The sequence below is a fragment of the Oncorhynchus nerka genome, linkage group LG5, assembly GCF_034236695.1.
Source record: "Oncorhynchus nerka isolate Pitt River linkage group LG5, Oner_Uvic_2.0, whole genome shotgun sequence".
Taxonomy (NCBI): domain Eukaryota; kingdom Metazoa; phylum Chordata; class Actinopteri; order Salmoniformes; family Salmonidae; genus Oncorhynchus; species Oncorhynchus nerka.
In genome coordinates, this window is record NC_088400.1 from 60,392,057 (window position 1) to 60,418,216 (window position 26,160).

Consider the following 26,160-nt stretch of genomic DNA (forward strand, 5'->3'; position numbering starts at 1 on the left):
ACAGCCAACCAGAGACGACCGTGGTTGGATCGTGAACCCAATAGGACGCAACCCGTGGTGGACCACCATAATCGCGGTCCTCCCTGCGCTGCTCTGCACCATCCTCATCTTCATGGACCAACAGATCACGGCTGTTATCATCAACAGGAAGGAGCACAAACTGAAGGTGATGGCTGCCAATTCAAGTCATTCTACTGCTTTTAGTGCTATATGATGGTAAAAAGAAATGATCACAGCTAAAGTGTGAAATTGAAAATGTTATTACAATATAATTAACAGTCAAAGCCCTAAAAGCTGATTTCTATTTTGGGGTTTTGACCAAACATGTTTTGGGGACTGTTTCATTTCTGTCCCATTTTCCTATGGCTCCCATTTAATAAACTAAAGCTTTGCATACTGTTCCTCATTTCTCCATAACTAAAGATCTGAACAGTATACAGTATATCTCCTTATTGTTAATGTATTGTAGACTATGTATACTGCCTGCATCTCTGCTGTGTGGATGCTATAACCCCATATCTCTGGTTCCCATCAACAGAAGGGCTGTGGCTACCACCTGGACCTGTTTGTGGTGGGGGTGATGCTGGGGGTGTGTTCTGTGATGGGCCTGCCCTGGTTCGTGGCGGCCACAGTGCTCTCCATCTCCCACGTCAACAGCCTGAAGCTGGAGTCAGAGTGCTCGGCCCCCGGGGAACAGCCCAAGTTCCTGGGGATCAGAGAGCAGCGCTTCACCGGCCTCATGATCTTCCTACTCATGGGCTGCTCCGTCTTCATGACCTCTGTCCTCAAGGTGAGGGAGGTCCGAGGTCAAGACCTCAGATATACACGAGATCAATTACAACACACACACGAACACTTTAGCAGTCACGCACAGTCCCACGCATACATAACTGTTGAAGACTAAATGGAGCGCTGTCTGTCTCTTTCCAGTTTATCCCCATGCCTGTACTGTATGGAGTGTTCTTGTACATGGGAGCGTCCTCGCTGAGAGGTATCCAGTTCTTTGACCGTCTCAAGCTGTTTGGCATGCCGGCCAAGCACCAGCCAGACTTCATCTACCTGAGACACGTCCCCCTGAGGAAGGTCCACCTCTTCACCATCATCCAGCTCAGCTGCCTGGTCCTGCTGTGGGTCATCAAGACCTCAAATTATGCCATCGTCTTCCCCATGATGGTAACGTGTGTGTAGGGTGGGCGTGTTGCTGGGGGAGGGGGGGGGGGGTCTGTGTGCGTGCATGAGAAAGAGATGTCATGTCTGTAAGTTATCATTTATTTAACTTTTATATTTAATTCGGTATTCACCTTAAGCTTTACGTACAGTAGGTACAGCACGTGTCGATGTCATTCACAACACTTAGTTGACAGGAGGAGAATGTGAGGAGAATTGCTTCTCTTCTCTAGGTGTTGGCTCTGGTGTTCATCCGTAAGCTTCTGGACTTCATGTTCACCAAGAAGGAGCTGAGCTGGCTGGATGACCTGATGCCTGAGTGGAAGAAGAAGAAACTAGAGGAAGGAGAAGAAGAGGTATACAGTACTTGGCGCTCTTAAACATATTGAAGACATACAGATATGTTGGCACATTATGACTCTATCAGTCATCTGGGCTTGTAGTGTGTGATTTTAACAGTCACTTTCTTCATTTCTCTCTCTCCAGGAGGAGCCCAGTATTATAGTGGAGGAGGAGGAGGGGATAGTCAATTTGCCACTGGAAGGAAATTACAAGTAAGTCCAACTAACAAAACATCCAGAGACTGTTGGCACTAAAAGGTTAGTTTAAAAAAAAAAAACCTGGTACAGGATTTGGTGACTAACTGTAGAGGGCCATGTTGCGCACGAGTTTTGTCCATTGTTCTGCCAATACCGCGGCACAACCACACTTTTTTTAGTGGCAGCAACAGAAACCATGATTACAGCTAATTCAAGATCGGGGCCTATAATCATCAACACATTTCAGAGGATATCTTGACCATGAGAACATGCAGCGACTGACAGAGCACCCTTGGTTTTTTGTGTTCTGTAGGAGCGATCCCGCGACGGTGAACATTTCCCACGAGATGTCCAAAGGCTCCTTCGGGAACGTGTGGAATAGTATTAGTCCCAGTGACAGCGCCAAGAAGGAGCCAAGCTCCAAAAGGTTTGGAATGTCCACCAATCAATCACCAAAAATGCCATTTCATCTATTTATTGGACCTGTATATTAGCCGTAAGCCATTTACCTGTCCAATCAACTACTTTCCTGTTTTCTATTGTTCATGGTGTGAATACTGTAAAACATATTTCGTGTGGATATTAATGTACACATCAATAGGTGGATTTTGTCCCGCCCTTCGCAGTAGAGATATAGATGGTCATTAACTTCTATCCTTTCTCATTCCATTCCCATCATAAGCTCCCCTTCCTAACCTCTCAGAAGCTCATTATCCCAAAGGCAAGTGGCTCCCAATCCTCAGTGGCATGGTGTTACGTATCTTGTCCCTCCGTTGCAGTTTTCTAGAACTAACGTGCAGTTTATCATTGTATGATGTGGAGGTGACAATGTGAACGTAATGGTCTTTTGTCGTGCACGCGTGCCTGTAGTTTGAGTGTGGGACTTCAGTCTTAAGTACCCTGGAGCGACCTGTTATCTCTTGAACCATAAAGATCCAAAGTTTGAAAAAACACCAACTCAAACCTGGCACTCAGTTGTAAACAAATGTCCCACTGTGTCTCTCTTTGTTTTGAATGTTTCATGCTCACTGGTTTGGGGAATGTGAATGCATGCATATGGTGGAGGCACACACACACACACACACACACAGCATGCTCTGGTGTGGTTTGCCTCTGCACAACTGCATGTTTAGGGTGGTTATGCATCATGGTAATATCACCCCAAGTCAATGGATTGCGTGACACTTCTGCCATGCAGGGCTCCAATACATAATGCCATCCAGCTGGTCAGTTCAGTGGTATATGTCGTGTCTCCTCTAATGCTGTTTGTGACACGTAGCCTTTTGTTTTCCAGCGGTTGCGAGAGAGGACATAAGAGGAAGGACTCAAAGTTGGACAGGGAGACGAGTTTGTGATCCATGCCGGCTTCGTCACCGCTCTGCGGAAAATAACTCATCTGACGTGCCACACTCGACCACCTCTGAACTTTGCTGCACCATGCGTTCTCGTCATGTAAGACTGTGTGTGTGTGTGTGTGTGCAACTCATGTAAATCTTTTAGAAACAGTGTTACCCTATGGAGGAACCAACAAACATTAACTGTGATTATTTTCTATGTATGTCAATGTATGGTGATACCAGCAACAGAGGAAGCAAGGAATTCATATTATTATGTGTATCTACCCGTGGGCCAATTTATTACATATGTAGGATCTTAATTTGAGAAAGTTTTGTACAGTAGGAAAATAATCCTGAAGTAACATGAAATGAGTGGATTATAATTAATGGACATTTTTGTAAGGGCTGAACATATTTTCATAAGGTAAAATCAAGTCTGAAATTTTTTGGTGAAAATTACAAAACTTCAGAAGCCTTTTTAAACCGTAAATACACTACATGTTTTACAAGTATTTCTGCAACAGGGTGATCAAATTAAGATCCTACATCTGTGTCAACCAAATGGTTTTTAAAGAAACTTTACTTTTTAACGGAATCGTTTGTATTTTGTATGTTTTTTTTTCTATTTTTTCAACATAGTAATCCTTTAAAAAAAAATCTATTACAATATACAATGAAAATCTTGTTCATGGAATAAGCAATGTGTGTTTTGTTTTGTAATTTGACATCACTATCGGGTCTGTGCACTTAACGATACGAAAACAGTATACTGTATATGTATCAAAATAAATTTGAATGCTCATTTGTAAAATTTTCGCTGACATTTTCCTGAAGATTTGTTGATAGTATTTTTTTCTCCATTACAGTGTGGAGGCAAGTCAGTGTTATATTTCAGGCATTGGGGACCATTACATTCCAGTTAGCATAGCCCTGCCATTCTATACCTATTGGGAATGTGATTCCTATAGGGTTAGAACATCTTGTAGTAATTTATAGGATCTCTGGATTTAACGATCAAATTGTCTCTGAAGTCTTCAGATGACCGTGTAGAGATACAGAGCCTTCAGAAAGTATTCACAACGCTTGACCTTTTCCCCATTCTGTTGTTACAGCCTGAATTTAAAATGAATCAAATTGATTTTCTTTGTCACTGGCCGACACACAATACCCCATAATGTCAAAGTGGAATTAGGTTTTTAGAAATTAACAAATTAATAGCTCAAATGTATTGACTCAGGGAGTCGAATACTTATCTAATAAAGATATATTCCTGTTTTTTTTTCTCCATTTTTACAGATGTTAGAATTTTATTCCAAGTTGACAGAGTATTTTGTATAGCTCTTTGACAATTTTTTTCTTTTACAATTAAAATCAATTTTAATCCCACTTTGTAACACAAAATATGGAAAAAGTCAAGTGGTGTGAATACTTTCTGAAGGCACAGTACATGTACATCTGTGCTCCACGTACATACAAATGTGTTTTACCGGCATATCGTTCCAGTCACCCTGTCGGTACGTTATGTGATATCTTCTCCTGCATTCCAGTTTGTTTGACACCTACAAAGTGATGTTGTGTTCTGATGCTGAACTACCAGTAACTGTATTTAAACACCTGCACAAAGGTGAATCAAACTTAGCTGTGTCTTTCGACAGGGATGTTGTGGTTAATTGATAGAAATGCAATAATAGCTTTGTGAGAAAGGGCAAAATGTAATCAAGTGAAGACTCTTAACGATGTTCAACACATAGTATATTTTATTCATGTTTAAAATGTTACTAATATGTTACTAAAAACGTTGAATTGGGGTAACCGAAAACGTGTGGTTTTTATGTTGTCGACGTCTCTCCCGTTGTACTGTGTTGTGGTGGACTTTACTTATTAAAGAAATAATAATGGGTCAATATCAAATTTTGGCCACTTGTAGAAATCTGCCTTAAAATGTAGTATTGATAGCTGAGAAGACAAGTTTATGTTTCAGAATTGATCGACTCATCTGTGTAAAATGATCCATTCAGATATTGGTTGTTCTATTATAAATGTGATTTGTTATACGAGAGAAAGAGAAATGTAGGAAACAATAAAGTGACTCAAGCATCCTTTCATTTGGTGAACGTTCATATCTTGGCCATCCACTTCTGTTCGAGATTAAATGATACCAACACTCATTAACCCCTAACACATCACAGTCCCCCCCCCCCCCCCCCCCATGGTCAAAGTGGAAGAGAACCAGTCACTGGTACTCTGCCTGAACACGCCGAACCACCAAATCTGAAGAGGATTTCACAACATATTTATTAGAAATGTCCTTAATTAAATAATACATTCACTAAGCACCTAGCTAAGCGTTACGCTCTACTTGTTTAGGTTATCAAGGAGAAAATACATGTACTACAGTGGAGGCTGGTGAGGGGAGGACGGCTCATAATAATAGCTAGAATGGAGTAGATGGAATGGCTTCATACACATGAAAACCATGTGTTTGATACCATTCCAATCACTCCATTCCGAGCATTATTAAGAGCTGTCCTACCCTCACCAGCCTCCACTGACTTGTACTACATGGTGTGCAATGTGTAACTGCAGTCTTTTTTAAATGCATGTGATTGAGGTTTCTGTTCTGTGTGTAATGACTGCATACAAATCACAGGAGGTTGGTGGCACCTTAATTGGCGAGGACGGGCTCGTGGTAACGTTTGGATCGGAATCAGTGGAATGGTATCAAACACATTGGTTCCCATGTGTTTGAAGCCATTCCATTTGCACCATTCCGGTCATTATTATGAGCCGTCCTCCCCTCCGCAACCTCCTGCGAATACTCGCCATACGGTATGTGAGATTGTGTGCGAGACTGTGCGCTCTCTTGCTGGCTTGCATTTGTGCATGCTATCCCATGCCATGCATCCAATACATCTCAGGCCCTTCCTCCAGTACTGTACCTGATTCTGTGTGATCCAGCTCTCCTCCAGCTTGTTGCCGTGCTGCTGACACAGCATTAAAGCCTTGTTGATGATGGCATTGGCCAAGGCCTCGTGGCCCGCCAGCACGTACATGTAAGCTCTGAGGTGCAGCACCCGGGGCGCGTACACCTTGTTGGTCGAGTACTTCCGGTTGAACTCTGTGAAGTGCTGCATAAGAAATACTATGGCTGTTAGAACAGTTTCAGGGAAAAATGTATAATATATAATAGACAGCTGTGTGTGTGGTTATGTGAAGGTATGTCCGAATGTGAGCGTGCAGACGCTCTTATCCAGAGCAATTAGTGTTAAGTGCCTTGATCAAGGGCACATCGGCAGATTTTTCAACTAGTTGACCCAGGGATTCAAACCAGCAACCTTTCGGTTTCTGGCCCAACGCTCTTAACCGCTAGGCTACCTTCTGTGTGCTCTGGTAGATGGCTTTGATGTGTTGGTTGTGCTCCACCAGGGCCTTTCTGAACAGCAGCACACGACACTCCAGGAACATGACCACGCCGTTGATGGAGTGGATGGATGAGGGAGCCTGTCGGGTCACTCCACAGGCCTTGGTGTAGAAGAAACAGGCCTTCTCACACAGACGGGCATACCTAGGCCGAACGAGAGACACACACACACACACAGCAGGGTGGACTAGAGTATATCTTCGGGCATTTTGAAAGGCACAACATTGTAGAAAATGTAGCTAGAAATATGTTATGTAGAACAGAAATGCCTCTCTGGCATGTACAGAAAATAATCATGTGGGCTCTATCTATAACATTTCTATCAGTCCACAGAGCCAGAGCAAAGTAGAGGTTTGACTCTTGTCGGCCACCAGGTTAGGGTCTGACTGGGACTCCTCCGCAAAGGTGTAGCACTCCTCAAACGGATGGAAGGCAAAGTCTGGAACACACACCATGAGACCCAACCTATGGTAGTGGTCCTCTGTAGTTCAGTTAGAAGAGCATGGAGCTTGGAATGTCGGTGCGAGTCCCGGGACCAACTATACATACAATGTATATGCGCATGACTAAGTCACTTTGGATAAAAGCGTCAACTAAATGACATTTATAATTATTATCCATTAGTTCCTTAACTAAGATATGTCACGTGGAGATTGTGTCCCACAGGCATGGAATATCCAACTTGCCTGAGTAGAGCAGGAAGTCAAAGCAGCCTGCATAGAGCCAGCCTTTAGCCGTGCTGATGCGTGTCCTGTTTCCCAGGTACTCCAGACTCTGCATCAGCTGGACACACTACTCATACCTGGGTATCATAGTATTCAACAGTAGATAAGGTACACATCCCAGTAAAAGAAACAAGTAGAAGTAGTGCTTCTCCTCTGTGTGAGGAGGAGGGTGTGTGTGAAGGACAGAGATCACCAAGATGTCCAGGCCCCGTCAGTTCGTCAGCTTGCTGATTTGCTCTGCTCGGAGACCTGAGAAGTAGAACTTCTTTCAATACTGAAACTTTTTTTGATATTTATTTTTTTCTCTCTCCGTCTTGTCTCGCTTGCTTACACCCTTATTTGTTTCAACCGAACACACACTACCTCACCTATGCAACACACACATCCACTCCTCTCCTCACCATACCGGGCGGAGTCGTGCAGAGTAGAGCGCATGAAGTAGCCGGTGAGGATCAGGCCCTCCATGCAGTCAGGCAGCTCAACACAGGTTCCACACAGCATCCCCTCATAGATGTTACACTGGTCGTCTAGACCACTCAGCTGACAGTACTGGAGGTAGTCAATGTACGAGAAGATGGTCTAGAGACAGAGTAGGTGTGTCTGTGTGAGAGGGATGTTGAGGAGTGTATGAGTGACTGTATACCAGGGTTCCCCAACTGGCGGCCCGCCATGTTTGCCCCCCCCCCCCCCCCCAGTTTTAAGTTAACCTAAAGAAGGTTTGAAATGATTATGTTTTGGTCAAACATATTGTATTTTTTAATTATTTTTTTTACGTGTTATTTCTTACATTAGTACCCCAGGTCATCTTAGGTTTCATTACATACAATCGAGAAGAACTACTGAATATAAGATCAGCGTCAACTCACCATCAGTACGACCAAGAATATGTTTTTCACGACGCGGATCCTGTGTTCTGCATTTCAAACAGGACAACGGAATGGATCCCATGCAGCGACCCAATAAAACGACTCCGAAAAAGAGGGAAACGAGGCGGTCTTCTGGTCAGACTCCGGAGACGGGCACACCGTGCACCACTCCCTAGCATTCTTCTTGCCAATGTCCAGTCTCTTGACAACAAGGTTGATGAAATCCGAGCAAGGGTAGCATTCCAGAGGGACATCAGAGACTGTAACGTTCTCTGCTTCACGGAAACATGGCTCACTGGAGAGACATTATCCGAGGCGGTGCAGCCAACGGGTTTCTCCACGCATCGCGCCGACAGAAATAAACATCTTTCTGGTAAGAAGAGGGGCGGGGGCGTATGCCTTATGGCGAACGAGACATGGTGTGATGAAAGAAACATACAGGAACTCAAATCCTTCTGTTCACCTGATTTAGAATTCCTCACAATCAAATGTACCAAGAGAATTCTCTTCGATTATAATCACAGCCGTATATATCCCCCCCCAAGCAGACACATCGATGGCTCTGAACGAACTTTATTTAACTCTTTGCAAACTGGAAACCATTTATCCGGAGGCTGCATTCATTGTAGCTGGGGATTTTAACAAGGCTAATCTGAAAACAAGACTCCCTAAATTTTATCAGCATATCGATTGCGCAGCCAGGGGGGGAAAAATCTTGGATCATTGTTACTCTAACTTCCGCGACGCATATAAGGCCCTGCCCCGCCCCCCTTTCGGAAAAGCTGACCACGACTCCATTTTGTTGATCCCTGCCTACAGACAGAAACTAAAACAAGAGGCTCCCACGCTGAGGTCTGTCCAACGCTGGTCCGACCAAGCTGACTCCACACTCCAAGACTGCTTCCATCACGTGGACTGGGACATGTTTCGTATTGCGTCAGATAACAATATTGACGAATACGCTGATTCGGTGTGCGAGTTCATTAGAACGTGCGTTGAAGATGTCGTTCCCATAGCAACGATTAAAACATTCCCTAACCAGAAACCGTGGATTGATGGCAGCATTCGCGTGAAACTGAAAGCGCGAACCACTGCTTTTAATCAGGGCAAGGTGTCTGGTAACATGACCGAATACAAACAGTGCAGCTATTCCCTCCGCAAGGCTATCAAACAAGCTAAGCGTCAGTACAGAGACAAAGTAGAATCTCAATTCAACGGCTCACACACAAGAGGCATGTGGCAGGGCCTACAGTCAATCACGGACTACAAGAAGAAATCCAGCCCAGTCACGGACCAGGATGTCTTGCTCCCAGGCAGACTAAATAACATTTTTGCCAACTTTGAGGACAATACAGTGCCACTGACACGGCCTGCAACGAAAACATGCGGTCTCTCCTTCACTGCAGCAGAGGTGAGTAAGACATTTAAACGTGTTAACCCTCGCAAGGCTGCAGGCCCAGACGGCATCCCCAGCCGCGCCCTCAGAGCATGCGCAGACCAGCTGGCCGGTGTGTTTACGGACATATTCAATCAATCCCGATACCAGTCTGCTGTTCCCACATGCTTCAAGAGGGCCACCATTGTTCCTGTTCCCAAGAAATCTAAGGTAACTGAGCTAAACGACTACCGCCCCGTAGCACTCACTTCCGTCATCATGAAGTGCTTTGAGAGACTAGTCAAGGACCATATCACCTCCACCCTACCTGACACCCTAGACCCACTCCAATTTGCTTACCGCCCAAATAGGTCCACAGACGATGCAATCTCAACCACACTGCACACTGCCCTAACCCATCTGGACAAGAGGAATACCTATGTGAGAATGCTGTTCATCGACTACAGCTCGGCATTCAACACCATAGTACCCTCCAAGCTCGTCATCAAGCTCGAGACCCTGGGTCTCGACCCCGCCCTGTGCAACTGGGTACTGGACTTCCTGACGGGCCGCCCCCAGGTGGTGAGGGTAGGCAACAACATCTCCTCCCCGCTGATCCTCAACACTGGGGCCCCACAAGGGTGCGTTCTGAGCCCTCTCCTGTACTCCCTGTTCACCCACGACTGTGTGGCCACGCACGCCTCCAACTCAATCATCAAGTTTGCGGACGACACAACAGTGGTAGGCTTGATTACCAACAACGACGAGACGGCCTACAGGGAGGAGGTGAGGGCCCTCGGAGTGTGGTGTCAGGAAAATAACCTCACACTCAACGTCAACAAAACTAAGGAGATGATTGTGGACTTCAGGAAACAGCAGAGGGAACACCCCCCCCTATCCACATCGATGGAACAGTAGTGGAGAGGGTAGCAAGTTTTAAGTTCCTCGGCATACACATCACAGACAAACTGAACTGGTCCACTCACACAGACAGCATCGTGAAGAAGGCGCAGCAGCGCCTCTTCAACTTCAGGAGGCTGAAGAAATTCGGCTTGTCACCAAAAGCACTCACAAACTTCTACAGATGCACAATCGAGAGCATCCTGGCGGGCTGTATCACCGCCTGGTACGGCAACTGCTCCGCCCTCAACCGTAAGGCTCTCCAGAGGGTAGTGAGGTCTGCACAACGCATCACCGGGGGCAAACTACCTGCCCTCCAGGACACCTACACCACCCGATGTTACAGGAAGGCCATAAAGATCATCAAGGACATCAACCACCCGAGCCACTGCCTGTTCACCCCGCTATCATCCAGAAGGCGAGGTCAGTACAGGTGCATCAAAGCTGGGACCGAGAGACTGAAAAACAGCTTCTATCTCAAGGCCATCACTGTTAAACAGCCACCACTAACATTGAGTGGCCGCTGCCAACACACTGACACTGACTCAACCCCAGCCACTTTAATAATGGGAATTGATGGGAAATGATGTAAATATATCACTAGCCACTTTAAACAATGCTACCTTATCAAATCAAATCAAATCAAATGTATTTCAAATCAAATCAAATCAAATGTATTTATATAGCCCTTCGTACATCAGCTGATATCTCAAAGTGCTGTACAGAAACCCAGCCTAAAACCCCAAACAGCAAGCAATGCAGGTGTAGAAGCACGGTGGGTAGGAAAAACTCCCTAGAAAGGCCAAAACCTAGGAAGAAACCTAGAGAGGAACCAGGCTATGTGGGGTGGCCAGTCCTCTTCTGGCTGTGCCGGGTGGAGATTATAACAGAACATGGCCAAGATGTTCAAATGTTCATAAATGACCAGCATGGTCAAATAATAATAAGGCAGAACAGTTGAAACTGGAGCAGCAGCACAGTCAGGTGGACTGGGGACAGCAAGGAGTCATCATGTCAGGTAGTCCTGGGGCACGGTCCTAGGGCTCAGGTCCTCCGAGAGAGAGAAAGAAAGAGAGAATTAGAGAGAGCATATGTGGGGTGGCCAGTCCTCTTCTGGCTGTGCCGGGTGGAGATTATAACAGAACATGGCCAAGATGTTCAAAAGTTCATAAATGACCAGCATGGTCGAATAATAGTAAGGCAGAACAGTTGAAACTGGAGCAGCAGCATGGCCAGGTGGACTGGGGACAGCAAGCAGTCATCATGTCAGGTAGTCCTGGGGCATGGTCCTAGGGCTCAGGTCAGTTGAAACTGGAACAGCAGCATGGCCAGGTGGACTGGGGACAGCAAGGAGTCATCATGTCAGGTAGTCCTGGGGCATGGTCCTAGGGCTCAGGTCCTCCGAGAGAGAGAAAGAAAGAGAGAAGGAGAGAATTAGAGAACGCACACTTAGATTCACACAGGACACCGAATAGGACAGGAGAAGTACTCCAGATATAACAAACTGATCCCAGCCCCCCGACACATAAACTACTGCAGCATAAATACTGGAGGCTGAGACAGGAGGGGTCAGGAGACACTGTGGCCCCATCCGAGGACACCCCCGGACAGGGCCAAACAGGAAGGATATAACCCCACCCACTTTGCCAAAGCACAGCCCCCACACCACTAGAGGGATATCTTCAACCACCAACTTACCATCCTGAGACAAGGCTGAGTATAGCCCACAAAGATCTCCGCCACGGCACAACCCAAGGGGGGGGCGCCAACCCAGACAGGATGACCACAACAGTGAATCAACCCACTCAGGTGACGCCCCCCCTCCAGGGACGGCATGAGAGAGCCCCAGTAAGCCAGTGACTCAGCCCCTGTAATAGGGTTAGAGGCAGAGAATCCCAGTGGAAAGAGGGGAACCGACCAGGCAGAGACAGCAAGGGCGGTTCGTTGCTCCAGAGCCTTTCCGTTCACCTTATATAATGTTACTTACCCTACATTATTAATCTCATATGCATACGTATATACTGTACCCTATATCATCGACTGCATCCTTAGGTAATACATGTATCACTAGCCACTTTAACAATGCCACTTTGTTTACATACTCATCTCATATGTATATACTGTACTCGATACCATCTACTGTATCTTGCCTATGCTGCTCTGTACCATCACTCATTCATATATCCTTATGTACATATTCTTTATCCCCTTACACTATGTATAAGACAGTAGTTTTGGAATTGTTAGTTAGATTACTTGTTGGTTATTACTGCATTGTCGGAACTAGAAGCACAAGCATTTCGCTACACTCGCATTAACATCTGCTAACCATGTGTATGTGACAAATAAAATTTGATTTGATTTGATTTTGATCTGTTTGGGCTTCTTGTGGTCATTTTGCAGTCTACAAATGATTTGTAATTACTGTATGTTTCCGGGCCCCCCGACCATCCGCTCAACAAAAAAATTGTTCGGCTGCGTTTGAGATTTCCACTGACCGACCAAACCCATTTTCCCTGTTTTTCTGTAAAAAACAGAGAATCAGAGTAAACGACCACCTTGTTCTCCTCTGCACTCTTCTGGGCTGAGTTCATCTCCATAGTGATGGCCAGCGATGCTCTCCTCATGCAGCCAATCTGTCACATGTACGACAGACAGCAGATCTGCTCGTGGAGGAAAACCAGCTTCTTCTCTCTTTGGACATGACAACAACAATAAAACCTAAACAACAAAACCTTTAAAAAGTGGCGCATGCACACGATTGTAGAATCTATTCAATTGCTTGTGGAGCGCCTCCATCACCACAGTGCTAGAGTTTATTTTTATAAAGCGTTTTACTGTTTGAGTTGAATGCAGATAAATGATGAAATTGTCGGTTGTGGTATGTTTTGTCGTCAATAAATGGAAAATAGTTGATATTATAGTGTTTGCTATATATAAAATATATATATATATGAATTTGTTTAATCTTTATAGGAGCTTGTTGAACATAGAACACACCCAGGGCTGTCAACGTTCTTGGATCTGTAGCAGACTCTTCATCTTCTCACAGACGTACTTCAGGGACATGGCCACGCGGTTCGTAGGGAGACGACTGTTCAGGAGCCGTAGGGCGCTATAGCAAACATGCTCTCAGCCTCCTCGATTTGGCCTGTGTTGTACAACACCTAAATGTACAATAAACGGTACACTTCAGTTTGAGAAAAGCGCTATTTAGTATAAATGCAAATCATTATTATCCTTTTAGATTATAAATAACATTTCAGTGAACTCTTACCTCCCCTCTGAGACGGAAAACACAGGCTCTCTCAAAGTTGTTGATTTTCACTTTGACTTTCGGGTCGGGTCGGCAGTCTTAAAGGCTGGCTTGCCCATTTTCAGATGATCCTGTGTGATCTTGGCTTTGTTAAAATAGGATAGGGCCTGTGAGAGAGAGTACTTCTGTATGAGCGTGAACAGATCAGAAAAAAGTGCAAAGGTGTCGTGGAAAATTGCAAGATTATGTTATAATGCTTGTATTGCATTAGAATGGTTGTTTTATTCGACAGAATAGTATATTGTTTGTGTGTTCCACTGAGGATGGGCTTCTATGAGATAGCACTGACAGAGGAGATTTACGATGTCTTTGGGTAATAAAGCTTAGGAGCATTCCAGATAACATGAGGTAATGTTATCGTGCTATACCGTACCAGGGTGAGACAGGTTCCAGTTTGGAGTAGGAGGGCCAGACATTGGTCTTTACAATGAGAACTGTTGACACAGCAGCAACTGTCTGCTATGTTTTATAGATATCTTTTATACAAATCTTAATCTTTGTGAACTGTTCCTAAGATCTGTGGTTCGTCAGTGTAAGTTGAGATGGGTGTATCTTGGCTATAAAATATCTTTGTACTTTTCTGGTGGTACTTTTCAATGGTTCATTAGAGATAGCATATCATTGAAAGTCAAAAAGGCTATTGCAAAGCTTATTATTATTAAAGATGTAGTTTAAGTTTAACTCTGACTGGTGTGTAGTTTGTAACTCTCCTCATTTGGTAAAGCAGAAATATGCCACCACAAAGGACACACACACCTTGAGGTTATTGGAGAGGTAGGCCGAGGCTGCGGCTGTCTCTAGCAGGTAATAAAAGGATTTGAGCACGTCGCCCACGCCCGTGCAGTGGCGCACCATGGGGCACAGCACACATTCCGTCACCTGGACACACATATACTTCCTGATTCTGTCCACTGTGGTGTTGTACTCATCTACCATAGAATCTAGTTCAACGAGAACTCGTCCTCCTCACTGAGGTACGCAAACACACAAATACATTTGTTATGAAATCAGCCCACTTGTATTACAGGCCAGCTGATCTGGGACCAGGGGTAGAGTATAAAACCTTACCTGTTGGGAAGCAAAGGGCTGACCTGGTTCAGTTGAATAGACTCTGAGAGGTGGAGAGGAGAACAAGTAACCTCAATGGTTACTTCGATCAGTTGGTTAGAGCGTCACTATTATCAATCTGCATGAGCGTGTGTGTGAAGTGTTTGGGCAAGCATGAGTGTTTGTGTCTGTCTCTCAGGGAGTGTTTGCGTGTGTTTCTCAGCTTGCGTGTACTTCTCTAGCAAAGAGGTCAGTGGGCTCATCACTCACCCTTGGGGAGCCCCAGTGTACTTTGGCCCAGGAACAGGGCCTCCCCAGGCTCTTGGATGTTGAGCAAACTCGGTTAGATCTCGATGAGGTTGTTCCCTATAGCCGCCTTGTGGCCGAAGATGAACTGGGCGATGTCGCAGTCCCTGCAGCGGTGGACCTGTTTGAGGAAGTAGCTGGCACAGAGTGAAAGTTTTCCTTGTCTGCGCTAGCCTCAGCTCCACTACTGACCTTCACGGACGTCTTCTTGACTGTCCTGGACACAGTAGCAGTTGAGCGCGCCCCAGCACTCTGACTCCTTGGTGAGCTGCTGGGTGAACTGCTTGGGCTTGGAGCCGTACTCAAACGTGCCCGACTTGAACAGGGAGGCGAGCGACAGGTTGAGCTTGTCAGGGTTTTCTGACTCTGGCAGGATGTTGATGAGCTTCTGCGTGGTGATGGTTTGGCCGATGATGGCAGAACACTTCCCCACCATCTGTTTCGCTGGCTGCAGGTGGTCTAGGTGGGCCAGGGCCATACCTGAATAGAATTCACTTTTATTAGTAGCTCAGTTGGTAGAGCATGGCGCTTACAACGCCAGGATAGTGGGTTCGATTCCTGGGACCACCCATATGTAAAATGTATGCATGCATGACTAAGTAGCTTTGGATAAAAGCGTCCTCTAAATGGCATTTATTATAATATTATTAGTAGGCCTATAGATATGCCTGGACAGAAAACATCCTTAATGACTTGAGTGTTTTATTTATGAGTCATTTCTATCAAATAAGACTAATGACATGAGGTTGTCGTGTTTGGGGGCAGAATACAGGAACCCCGTACTACACCTTTCAATGTCAGAGAGATGGGAACGTTGTGGAATTTGGCAGCTTCTCCGACAAAACAGACCAAAGCACGGTCGACAAAATGGTCCAGGGCTGTTATCTTGCGAGATTTCAACAAGGATGCCCTGGGTGACCCTGCAACCTTAGTGTTTCACAAACTGGGAAACCTGCCACTCATATATTCTCAGCCAATAGGTCTGTCTGTTTCACAGATAAGGGTGTTAATAGGCCGGGAGACCTGCCACTCAGACATTTTCAGCCAACAGATCCATCTTCCTACGCAGCGCTCCGGCCCTGGCGTCCTCCTCTTGCCCCACCTGGCTGGGTTTGGAGCAGTGTACCACCAGGGTGGGCTCAGAGAACAGGATGTTTACATCTTTAGCCTCATCCTCCTCCTCAATCATGATCAGATTGCCCAGATTACAGACTCTTCAAGAGCTCCTCGCAGTAGTATGGAACTCCATGGCTTCTCTCCACCAGGAGCCTATAAAACACATTACATTTTTAATTTATACATATGTTTTTATAAGGTAACTCCGGCTTCTTCTGTGAGATATTCATGTACTGAGACAATGACAGCCTTAGAATGAGTCTTCATAAAATAGCTATACAGTCGACAAGCCAATTCAAATGTGTACATTTCAATAAATTACTTTTGACTTCCTCTGGATAACGATGCATCAGTTTAGTTTCAGTATTCACAACAGTCCCAATTCCCAAGCCATTGTCTTTGAGGAGTCTACGGTCAAATGCTTGTATTTGTCCTTTTTCACTACATGTACAAGTGGGTAACCTGAACGTGTGTGAGGTGTGAAACTCCCAACTCCCCCCGAGACACCCTCGGAGAGTCGATATGTATAATGTATGTATATTCACACAGTGTGTGTGTGCGCGTGTTTGTGTACACGTACAGCTCCACCTCGCTAGGGATGCGGACCACACCCAGGATCTGGCAGGCTAGCTGGGCGATGACGGGGGGCTCTAGCCCAGGCAGGTTAAGGTAGAGGGTCCTTGATGATGCGGCTAAGCTCCGGGAAGGGCCCGCTCTGACTGGTGTGGGGGAGGAGGGCCATACACACCAGAACCGAGGCTCTTTCATATGCTTCGAGCAGGAAGGCCAATGAGGCTTGAGCCACAAAGTGAGCCTGGTCCAGCACGTACACGCACGGCTCGTCCTCGGCGAACTGGACAGACCACACACACGTAGTTATCACGAATCAATTGAAAGTCATCAAACAATCAATTGCCACCTAAGTTATGTTTTTACATCATGCACGTTATTATCTTCCACAGTACATTGTAAAACAACTCCAGAAAGTAGTTCCTCATCTTCTTGTTCTTCTTGACTGTCCATCACTGACATCCTTAGACACAGGAAACTAAAAGCATAGAACAGATCTTACAGAAAAGATCCATCTACCCTCGTTAGCTACTACGAAACAGAATAATAACTTTCAGAAAAGCAACGTTCAGAGATCTCACCTACCTTGACTAACAGGATATCATTGAGAAGGCAGACGTTCTGCCTCATCTTTGGGTCGAGGATCTTGGTGAGGAGGACACTCTCTCGCTCAGCGTGGCTCTTACAGTTCTGCACTGACCTGACTCCATCCTTTGCTGTTCTGTATACCACCTCAGCCAGCAGGCGGCACTTGCCATAGCCGACAGGCCCCTCGTGGATCAAAACATTGTTGTTGCCTCCAAGAAGCCCTTCAGCATGCTGGAGTACACTTCAATTTCTTTCTCTCGGCCTAGGAAGCATTTGAGCGCAACATTATCATTCAAATCAATGTGATCTTCCACGATGAATGCATGTCATTCATAATCATCAATACGTGAGAAAACTCACCCAAAAGAGGATATCCCTCCTCTCTCTCAACGGACATAGGTGCTTTACCAATAGTTCTGGAGATGAGATTTTGTTTAATAAGTATGTATGTTCTTATTACAATTGCAATATGTCTCACTATGTAGCATTTCAATACAAGAAAGCCACAACAATGCACTTAATTATCTAACATGACAATAGTACAATGCTCGATATGAAAGTGAGTATGAGTCATGAGTTAATGGACTATAAATGATGTTGGTCACATCAGATGGTCGTACATCTGATGTTTATTGGTCATGAACAGATATAGGACTCCGGTGTTCTTGACTCCCTTCATGGCTTTCTTGGGCAGCTCGTTAAAATAAAACAAAGGCAGTTTTGAGTAGTAGCAACTCTCGATCAATCACTAACGGCAAAGGACATAGAGGTTGAGTTCAAAGTTCGTAGGTCAAACTGGTAAAACTTGTACAAAATCTGAACATAAGAGTATGCGAGTTAAAATAATATAAAAGGGGCTACAACAAGTTATTGTAAGGTGGCAGTGGCAAAGCACAGTTCCACCTGAGAGTTCAAGAGGATGTCAAGGTGGATTGTACCTGTGTATTCATGCCTCACTGGATGTCCTACTACACCATAGAATATTGGGCCTGTGGTTACTCCAACAGAGACAGTCCTGTTGGACAACATTGGACCTTTTGTTAACTAACTATACAACATATTGCACTCAAGTGTAATACAGCTGTAGGATCTTAATTTGGGCCAGTTTGCTAGATCAGGAAAATAGTCCTGTAGCAACAGGAAATGTGAATTATTATGTGGATTGTAATTCATAGAATTTTTTTTGTAGGAGTTGATACATTTTTCATAAGGGAAAATCAAGTCTGAAATTTCTAAGTGGAAATTACACACTTCAGAAGCCTTTTTAAACCTCAAATACACTACAAGTTTAACATGTCCTGCAACAGGGTGATCAAATTAAAATCCTACATCTGTAGCTTGATAAAAAGTAAAGGCATGTGGTCCTAGAATATTAGGCTGACACGGGCCTTACTTGAGGTTGCGGATCTCTTTCTGGCAAATGTCATGTACTCCATAGGCAGCCTGTAAGGCGTGGGCACTCTCATCCTCCTGCTTGTCCCCAGGGAGCCCAAACAGACAGAGGAAAGTACAGCCCTGCAACAAACTCCTTGTTATTTAAAAACATACAGTGGGTTTGACTGAAGAAGAAAGTCTTGGTGAGTGCCCCCATTGTTTCTGTTTCTTGTTAATTGTGTTTGTTGTTTTTCTCATTGCCACCGGGAACAGAGAACTGCTGGTGTCACGCCGTGGCCATAGAGAGGCTTTTATTCTCTATTTTAGTAAGGACAGGGTGTGACTAGGGTGGGCATTCTAGTTTCTTCATTTCTATGTTTTCTATTTCTTTGTTTTTGGCCGAGTGTGGTTCCAAATCAGAGGCAGCTGTCTATCGTTGAGTAATAAAGAATCATGAACACTTACCATGCTGCGTTTTGGTCCATGCCTTCCCATGAAGAGCGTAACAGCTGGGGTGTATTCATTAGATCACACCGTACCAAAACGGTTTGCAACAAAGTGTTTCTTATTGTACAAGTTCAGGTTAGTCCCTCCCAGTTTCATCCTGTTTGCTTGCATTTGGTTCCTAGTGAATAAACCTCCAGGATTCCACCTTGAATAAAAGACTAACTGACCTTGTCGAACATGAACACTTTGTTGACCCTCCTGTGGTGCTTGACTATTTGCTGACCGATGCCAATGGCAGCCTGGTGGATGTACACTGCTCCTGGTCACTCTCTCCTCTCTTGAACAGCATGTTGACAAACACTATGGTGGCCGGGCGCATCTCAGACAGTACCCCAGAGGCTAGTCGTCATCTAATGAGGGAGGAGAGGTCAGAATAGAAAACCATGCCAACGTTCCAGTGACCATACTAGCATACTTATTACAATGTTTGCTCAATGCATTTCTTAATTCTAGGTAAGTAGTAGTGTGAACATTAAAAAAGAGCCTACTGTTATACATTCAAAAATACATGATTCTGATTTTGAAAAACAAGGAAGGTAGGTTCTTACGTTCTGCAAAACCGTTTTTCATGACGTACTTCCGTAAAGTTTTCTCAAGCTCGGCGTTTGGCATCAGTCGAGATGCTCTCCTCACACACTCTGTAGACCAAAAAAGGACCGGTTAGGATGTTACAACACCACCGTGCAAGTAGAAATATCACAGGCTGATATCTAGCTAGTCTCTTTACTGTACCTTTTGTCACTTTTTCATGCTCTACAGACGTTCCGAATCCTGGTACTTCTCAACAGAAAAACTGGGCTCTCGCTCAATGCACCTGCATTGTATGACACTATTTACATACAGTCATGTAGCAACCACCCGCCTACTTGAAACTGCATTTGTCATAGCTGTATCCATCTATCTATCCATCCATCCACCCCCCCCCCCCCCACCCCCAAACACACACACCTTCACGGCTCTCTCGTTCTCTATGGGGTCAATGGTGATGTCGTCCCTCTCACATCTCACATAGTTCCCAGGCGTTAGGTGACAAGATGATTGTGCTGGCCACCGCCAACCCCTCTGCCAGCCGCACCTCGTCCACCGCCCGGCCAATCACCACAAAGTACTGACTGATCTCGCCTCCTACGATCACCTTGGAGAGCTTCCCAGCAGATATACCTTGGGACAGCAGAGGATAAAGGGTATCATATTTGAGGTTCTAGTTGCCTATGAAGTCAAGTGTAGCCGGATAATCAGGGCACAAATTCACAAAGCGTAGAGTACTGATCTAGGATCAGGTCCCCCTTATTCAAATCAAAATGAAATCAAATTGTATTGATACACATATTTAGTAGATGTTATTGCAGGTGCAGTGAAATGCAAGTGTTCCTTATGGTTTTAAAGTAAAAACTGATCCTAGATCTGCACTCTTTGTGAATACAGGCCCTGGTGTTATAGCACAAACACGTCTCTCGGCCTGTATGAGACTCAGACAAGCACCTATTTTAACTTTCAGCTGACAGCCCACTTCCGTCTCCCGGACTCCACACTGGTCCTAGATGTTGAGGCTGCATTTGACCACCAGGGAGATTACTTCACTGAGCTGGACCCTCTCCACCGTCCATAGAGCCAAGATGGCATCGCCTGTGATTAAAAGTGGTTTGGCCATGACGAGTAGAATAGTACTGTAGCTAGGAATTGTGATCATGGTGAATCTGTGTCTAAAAGCTGAGAGGGAAGCCTATTGTTACCTGCATAATTCAGAATATCTCCCCCAGCATCAAGGATATCTGAAATACAGGCAACAAACATTGCTTGGTAAAAAAAACATTTTTTGACTAACTTAGTCTAAGTTAAGTTAACTAACGGTACATCGGGTTAGATTGATATTGTATTGTTTTAACTTAATGAAACCACAGCTAATTTACGACTGACTGTTTCCCCAATGTAGCTGTTGAGTGTGCGTGTCAACTCGTCTGCTCCACAGCCTTTCTTGCTACTCAAACTGAATTTCTCAGTCAGATTAGTGAAGCCTAAAAAAGATACAAAATGGATTAGTTGATTTCTAGCTAGTGGGTTAGCAAACGTTAGCTAGCTAGCTTCTAAATGTAGATCGAAACGGGATTCCAGCTCATGTTAGCTAGCGAGATAGCTAATGTAGCTAGCTACTGAGATGAGCTTGCCTGATACATCCGCGAAGAGAAGGACTCCATGAAAGTTCTCTGCGTAGGGGATATCGTTAGTGAGGGTGCTGTAGACAACAAGATCAGGTACATGGGCTTATTTTGTACGAGTTCTCTATCTCCCCCTCCCCCGTTATCCAACCCATTTTAGCTGTAGTTTAGGGGCATCATTACGAAGGGCTATATAAATACATTTTATTTTATTTTATTTGATCATGTTTTTCCGTTGAGCGAATCTGAACGGTCGTTTTTTTCCGTGAACGTTCTAGAATTCAGCTGTTCACTACAAACTCTGGTTCACCAATTCAAAAAGAAGTAGCTATTATAAGTATTTTTTTTATAACTAAAAACGACGTTACTTGAATGCCATGCATTTCGGTTTCAGGACCATGGACAGAGCTTCTTTGAGACGCAAAACCAGTTTCCCAAATCTAGTCTAGTACATAAACTACTATCATTGGCACAACAGTTGAATGTTGTGATGGTTTTTTTTCAGCACCATGAACAGAAAGAGTTTGGGATTCCATTTGTATGGATGCATGGCTAGTCAAAAACATAGTACAGCAAACACAATGAAAGAGTTTAATTTTGCAGAGCAGGTTTTGATACATATGGGATAAAAAAACAAATTCACACAAATGTTACCAGATAGTTTTACACATTATATCTGAGTTTTTACCATGTTCCCTTTCTTTCAACATTACAAATATAGAAAATAATGTTAATTTATGGAAAAATATTTGTATAATTTGACAACTGACCTGATGCATTGTGCACCACAAAGTTAAGGAAGAATACATTATCTGTTTTTTTTTTATCACATAATGTAGAGTAAACAAAAGTACTTCCAACATTGTATCAACATCACAACAATGCTAAGCAGTATGGCTTTTTAGTATGGCTTTTAGTTTTTGTCAAGGCTTATCATTTGTAGCACAGTATCCAAGTTTCTCTTGAACAAGGAAGCGTTTGTCTTCTTTCAATGATCTTCTTGACGTTTGTTACTGAAATAAACAATAAACCAAATGATCAATCTGTGACACCATACAGTAACATGGTTTAGTGGGAGAGAGAAAGATACAGAGAAAAAGAGTGTGACATCAAAAAAAAACAATTGATCAAATACTGATGTAGGCAAGACACTCCATTTACAAACTTGTCTAAAATGGCACCATATGCACTCGTTTTAATCAGAGCCTTAGGCCCACTATATAGGGAATATGGTGCCCTTTCATACAGCTTCTGATTGTGTTCTGATGTTTACCTTTTCCCTGAGGTTTTGGAGGTCATGACCCAGAGTAAATACTCTTTGGCAGCCAAGCTGTCTAGGACCTTGTTCACGTCGCTGGTGAAGCTTCCATCTACATGTCTTCTGCTCATTGGACCATTCCTGCTCTCCTCTGCAGATCTAGGTACAGTACACAAGATAACACACCCTTGTCAGTGGTTCCAAACACAATACGTCCACACACAATACTTCCACGCACAATACTTCCACACACAATACTTCCACACACAATACTACCACGCACAATACTTGCACACACAATACTTCCACACAAAATAATTCCACAATCAATACTTCCACACACAATACGTCTGTACACAATTACCAACCGCGTTGGGTTCAACTTTTAGTCGGCCGAAGCAAGAATACACATTTTCTTCAGGAAATGTACCCTTTTCTAGTTGCGCCTTATGACTATTGGATGATTTCGGGAGTAGTGATCTGTAGCTGTAGTCATTCATTGTGCATTAGAGGACACCTTTGTTCCCTGAACAGGTGTTTATGCACACAGCAACTGTGTGATACGCTCTGTTCCAACCCAGTCAACACAGTCATCCGAGGGGCAAATATCAATAAATGTATCAATAAATGCAGAGCATAGTTTAATGGGATTTATTGGGCACGACCACATGAAATGTCAAAACAGGCCTTAAGAAAGCAGAAAGCAACGGTGCGGCAATGGATAAATTAGCTAAGTTGTTGATGATCTTTTCCCTCTCTCTCTCTCTTCTTCTCGCGTTAGACATGACACACAAGATGTTGGTGCTGTAGGGTGAAGGGAAGCCTACTCTCGTCTGGCCCGTCCTGATTTGAGCCAGGAAACAAAGTCCTTGGCCGCCTGGTCCTGTAGGTAGGTGCTCACGTCGCTGGTGTAGGTCCCATCGGCATGGCGTTTGGATGGAGCTCTAGATGGAGGTAGAGAGGAAATGCTGTGATAGATACAAAACTCCACTCAGCCAATTATAGTACTGTGAAATCATTCTGGCTCAGCTAAAATGGCCTCTGAGTTCTTATAACGGTTTTTCACTAACTTTGCTAGTAAAACACTCAAATATTGTATTTTAAGTGTATGTATTGATATAGAAGTTGAAGATACGTTGATAATGAAAATGGATGAATAACATGAAGTTACTTTGTTTGACTTGGAAGTACTGTGTATATGAATATGTTGCTCAGTACATTACTATCCTTTCTCTGCATGTACAAACAATGCCATAATATACATAGTGCTTCAGACAAACATTTTTGGGATGATGTTTAAATCTGTAATGTCTCCATCCAAATCTTTGATTGTTCATCTCAAGATATACCAGTATTCATCACAGTAAAAGTTTCCAAAAGACTGAACTGTCCTGGCTCTCATTAAGAAAAATACTTTCTCCACCCCGCAGTATAATATCAGTCATAAGCCTAGAAATATATAATATTACTCTGCTGGAACACTCACCCACTCCTCTTGGAGTTCATAAGCCATTGAACAAAGTCCTGAGCCATTCTTTCTTCCTGGTATTTACTGTAGTCGTTAGAGAAGGTTCCCTCGGAATGTCTCTTCACGTTAGGCACGCCCACCAAATCCTCCAATAGTGGGTCTGCTGTCTCTAAGCTACAGGAGAAGAAGAATCTTTCATGCTGAAATTATGCTGATAGATGCCTCATTATAGTCTAATTTTGATTGACAGTTGCTGTTGGATACGTGTACATTATGTGTTAAACACTAGTCATTCCGTCTGTAGTCTACGTTGATACTGTGCGTTGTGCGCTTTTTTCCCCCTATGATATGTTCTGAAAATATTTGTTAAAATATCCCGTGGAACATTGGGATCATTTCCCCCCCATAGAAAATATAACATTTTTGAGCTGTACCTTGAGTTGTCCTCAGCCTCTTGTAGAGGGACTTGCCAACTGCTCTGTACGATGACCAGGAGGAGAACACCAGCCAGGGAGTGGATGCCAAACATTGTGACCTGCAGACAGAACCACAATTGAGTAACTTAGCCGAAGACAGTCATGTACATTTTACATTGACAAGCAAAAGGCTCCATATCAAGCGTACATCCACTGACAAAATCAAAGGTTTTGTTCACAATGGAAAAACAAATCCCGTTTTGAAACAGATTTTCCAAAATCAATTAAGATGTGTCCTGGCTGCAAGCAACTCACCTGTTCCTGTTAACGTGCGGGTAGATGAGATGAAATGTGTGTCTGAGAGAGAGTGAGATCCTCTGCTTCAGTCCTGGTTCCTTGTGGTTGTATCTTGGTGACCTGACTGGCTGTGGGGGTCTTATATAGCATGGCCATAAGGCCGGGTCTGCTCCGGTGGCCCAATCCTCCCGCTCTCCCACTCTGTTACACCCATTTGTTACTCTCAATCCATTACACATAGGGCCCCGTTTGGTTGCAGTGGATTAACTCGCAATGAAACGTCTGTTTAAAATGGAAGATGTGGCATTATCCATGCGAGAAAACAGCTGTCACTTAGGTGTAGAAATCAAACAAGATGACATCCTGTCAAATAGTGTGTGTGTGTATGCATGCGTGCGTGCGTGCATGCATGTGCGTGTGTGCGTGTGTGTCTGTGTGTGTGTGTGTGTGTGTGTGTGTTTACTGTAAATGGGAAGCTGAGTCAGGGTTTGTGGATTATATTAACTATGATAGAATCAGAGATGGAAACTATTTTTGGGGTGTTTTTCCTTTGGTCACCCATTTAAGACAAGAACATTTCCATTGTGGGTCCTGTTGATCATCCCCTTTTATTCAAAGCCTATACCTGCATTACCGTTTACTGAATGTACTTATAAACCATTTACAGATGATATCCAATTATTATGTCAAACCAAAGTCATTTTGATTTTTGATTATATAGTACCAGTCACGTTTGGACACACCTACTCGTTCAAGGGTTTTTCTTTATTTTTTACATTTTTTTACGTTGTAGGATAATAGTGAATAAATCAAAACTATGAAATGGCACATTTAAGCAAAGAGAAACAACAGTCCATCATTACTTACTACATGAAGGTCAGTCAATCCGGAAAATGTCAAGAACGTTGAAAGTTTCTTCAAGTGCAGTCACAAAGCCCTATGATGAAACTGGCTCTCATGAGGACTGCCACAGGAAAGGAATACCCAGAGTTACCTCTGCTGCAGAGGATAAGTTCATTAGAGTTACCATCCTCAGAAATAAATGTTTCACATAATTCAAGTAACAGACACATCTCAACATCAACTGTTCAGGGGAAACTGCGTGAATCATGCCTCATGGTCGAATTGCTGCAACAACAAAAAACACTACTAAAGGACACCAGTAAGAAGAAGATACTTTCTTGGGCCAAGAACCACGAGCAATGGACATTAGACTGGTGGAAATATGTCCTTTGGTCTGATGAGTCCAAATTTGAGATTGTTGGTTCCAACCACCGTGTCTTTGTGATATGCAGAGTAGGTGAATGGATGATCTCCGCATGCTTGGTTCCCACCGTGAAGCATGGAGGAGGAGGTGTGATGGTGTGGGGGTGCTTTGCTGGTGACACTGCCAGTGATTTATTTAGAATTC

The 26,160-nt window shown here is 44.1% G+C and overlaps 2 protein-coding genes and 1 pseudogene across 4 annotated transcripts in view; 1 reads left to right on the forward strand and 2 right to left on the reverse strand.

Moving 5' to 3' along the window:
* LOC115129753 (sodium-driven chloride bicarbonate exchanger-like) overlaps positions 1 to 5,142 on the forward strand; it is a 51,961-nt gene extending 46,819 nt beyond the window's left edge. For 2 of the 3 annotated variants that reach the window (XM_029660443.2, XM_029660447.2), the window contains 7 exons: positions 5 to 166; positions 539 to 790; positions 931 to 1,173; positions 1,401 to 1,523; positions 1,654 to 1,721; positions 2,020 to 2,133; positions 3,001 to 5,142. In XM_029660443.2, coding sequence (XP_029516303.1) covers positions 5 to 166; positions 539 to 790; positions 931 to 1,173; positions 1,401 to 1,523; positions 1,654 to 1,721; positions 2,020 to 2,133; positions 3,001 to 3,061 — 1,023 coding nt within the window. In that variant the 3' untranslated portion in view covers positions 3,062 to 5,142. Of the gene's footprint in view, positions 1 to 4; positions 167 to 538; positions 791 to 930; positions 1,174 to 1,400; positions 1,524 to 1,653; positions 1,722 to 2,019; positions 2,134 to 2,388; positions 2,428 to 3,000 lie in introns of all 3 variants that reach the window. The other variant, XM_029660446.2, reaches the window with a different exon arrangement.
* Positions 5,143 to 6,409: 1,267 nt separating this feature from the next.
* LOC115129975 (adenylate cyclase type 10-like) lies at positions 6,410 to 21,465 on the reverse strand (annotated as a pseudogene).
* Positions 21,466 to 21,887: 422 nt separating this feature from the next.
* LOC115129976 (glucagon-1) lies at positions 21,888 to 24,874 on the reverse strand. The gene is made up of 6 exons (XM_029660766.2): positions 24,768 to 24,874; positions 24,471 to 24,571; positions 24,055 to 24,210; positions 23,396 to 23,512; positions 22,584 to 22,727; positions 21,888 to 22,323 (listed from the first exon to the last, which is right to left on the reverse strand). The coding sequence occupies exons 2-6, from the start codon at positions 24,563 to 24,565 to the stop codon at positions 22,299 to 22,301; spliced, it is 537 nt and encodes a 178-aa protein (XP_029516626.1). The 5' UTR covers positions 24,566 to 24,571; positions 24,768 to 24,874; the 3' UTR covers positions 21,888 to 22,298.
* Positions 24,875 to 26,160: the final 1,286 nt, after the last annotated feature.

Bases quoted from the DNA above. Each gene is read 5' to 3' on its own strand.
- LOC115129976 (XM_029660766.2), bottom strand. From the start codon at position 24,565: ATGTTTGGCATCCACTCCCTGGCTGGTGTTCTCCTCCTGGTCATCGTA. The intron at 23,513-24,054 runs GTGAGTGTTCCA...ACCTCCATCTAG, and splicing joins ATGAACTCCAAGAGGAGTGG to AGCTCCATCCAAACGCCATG. The intron at 22,324-22,583 runs GTAAACATCAGA...TGTTTATTTCAG, and splicing joins TCCAAAACCTCAGGGAAAAG to TAACAAACGTCAAGAAGATC.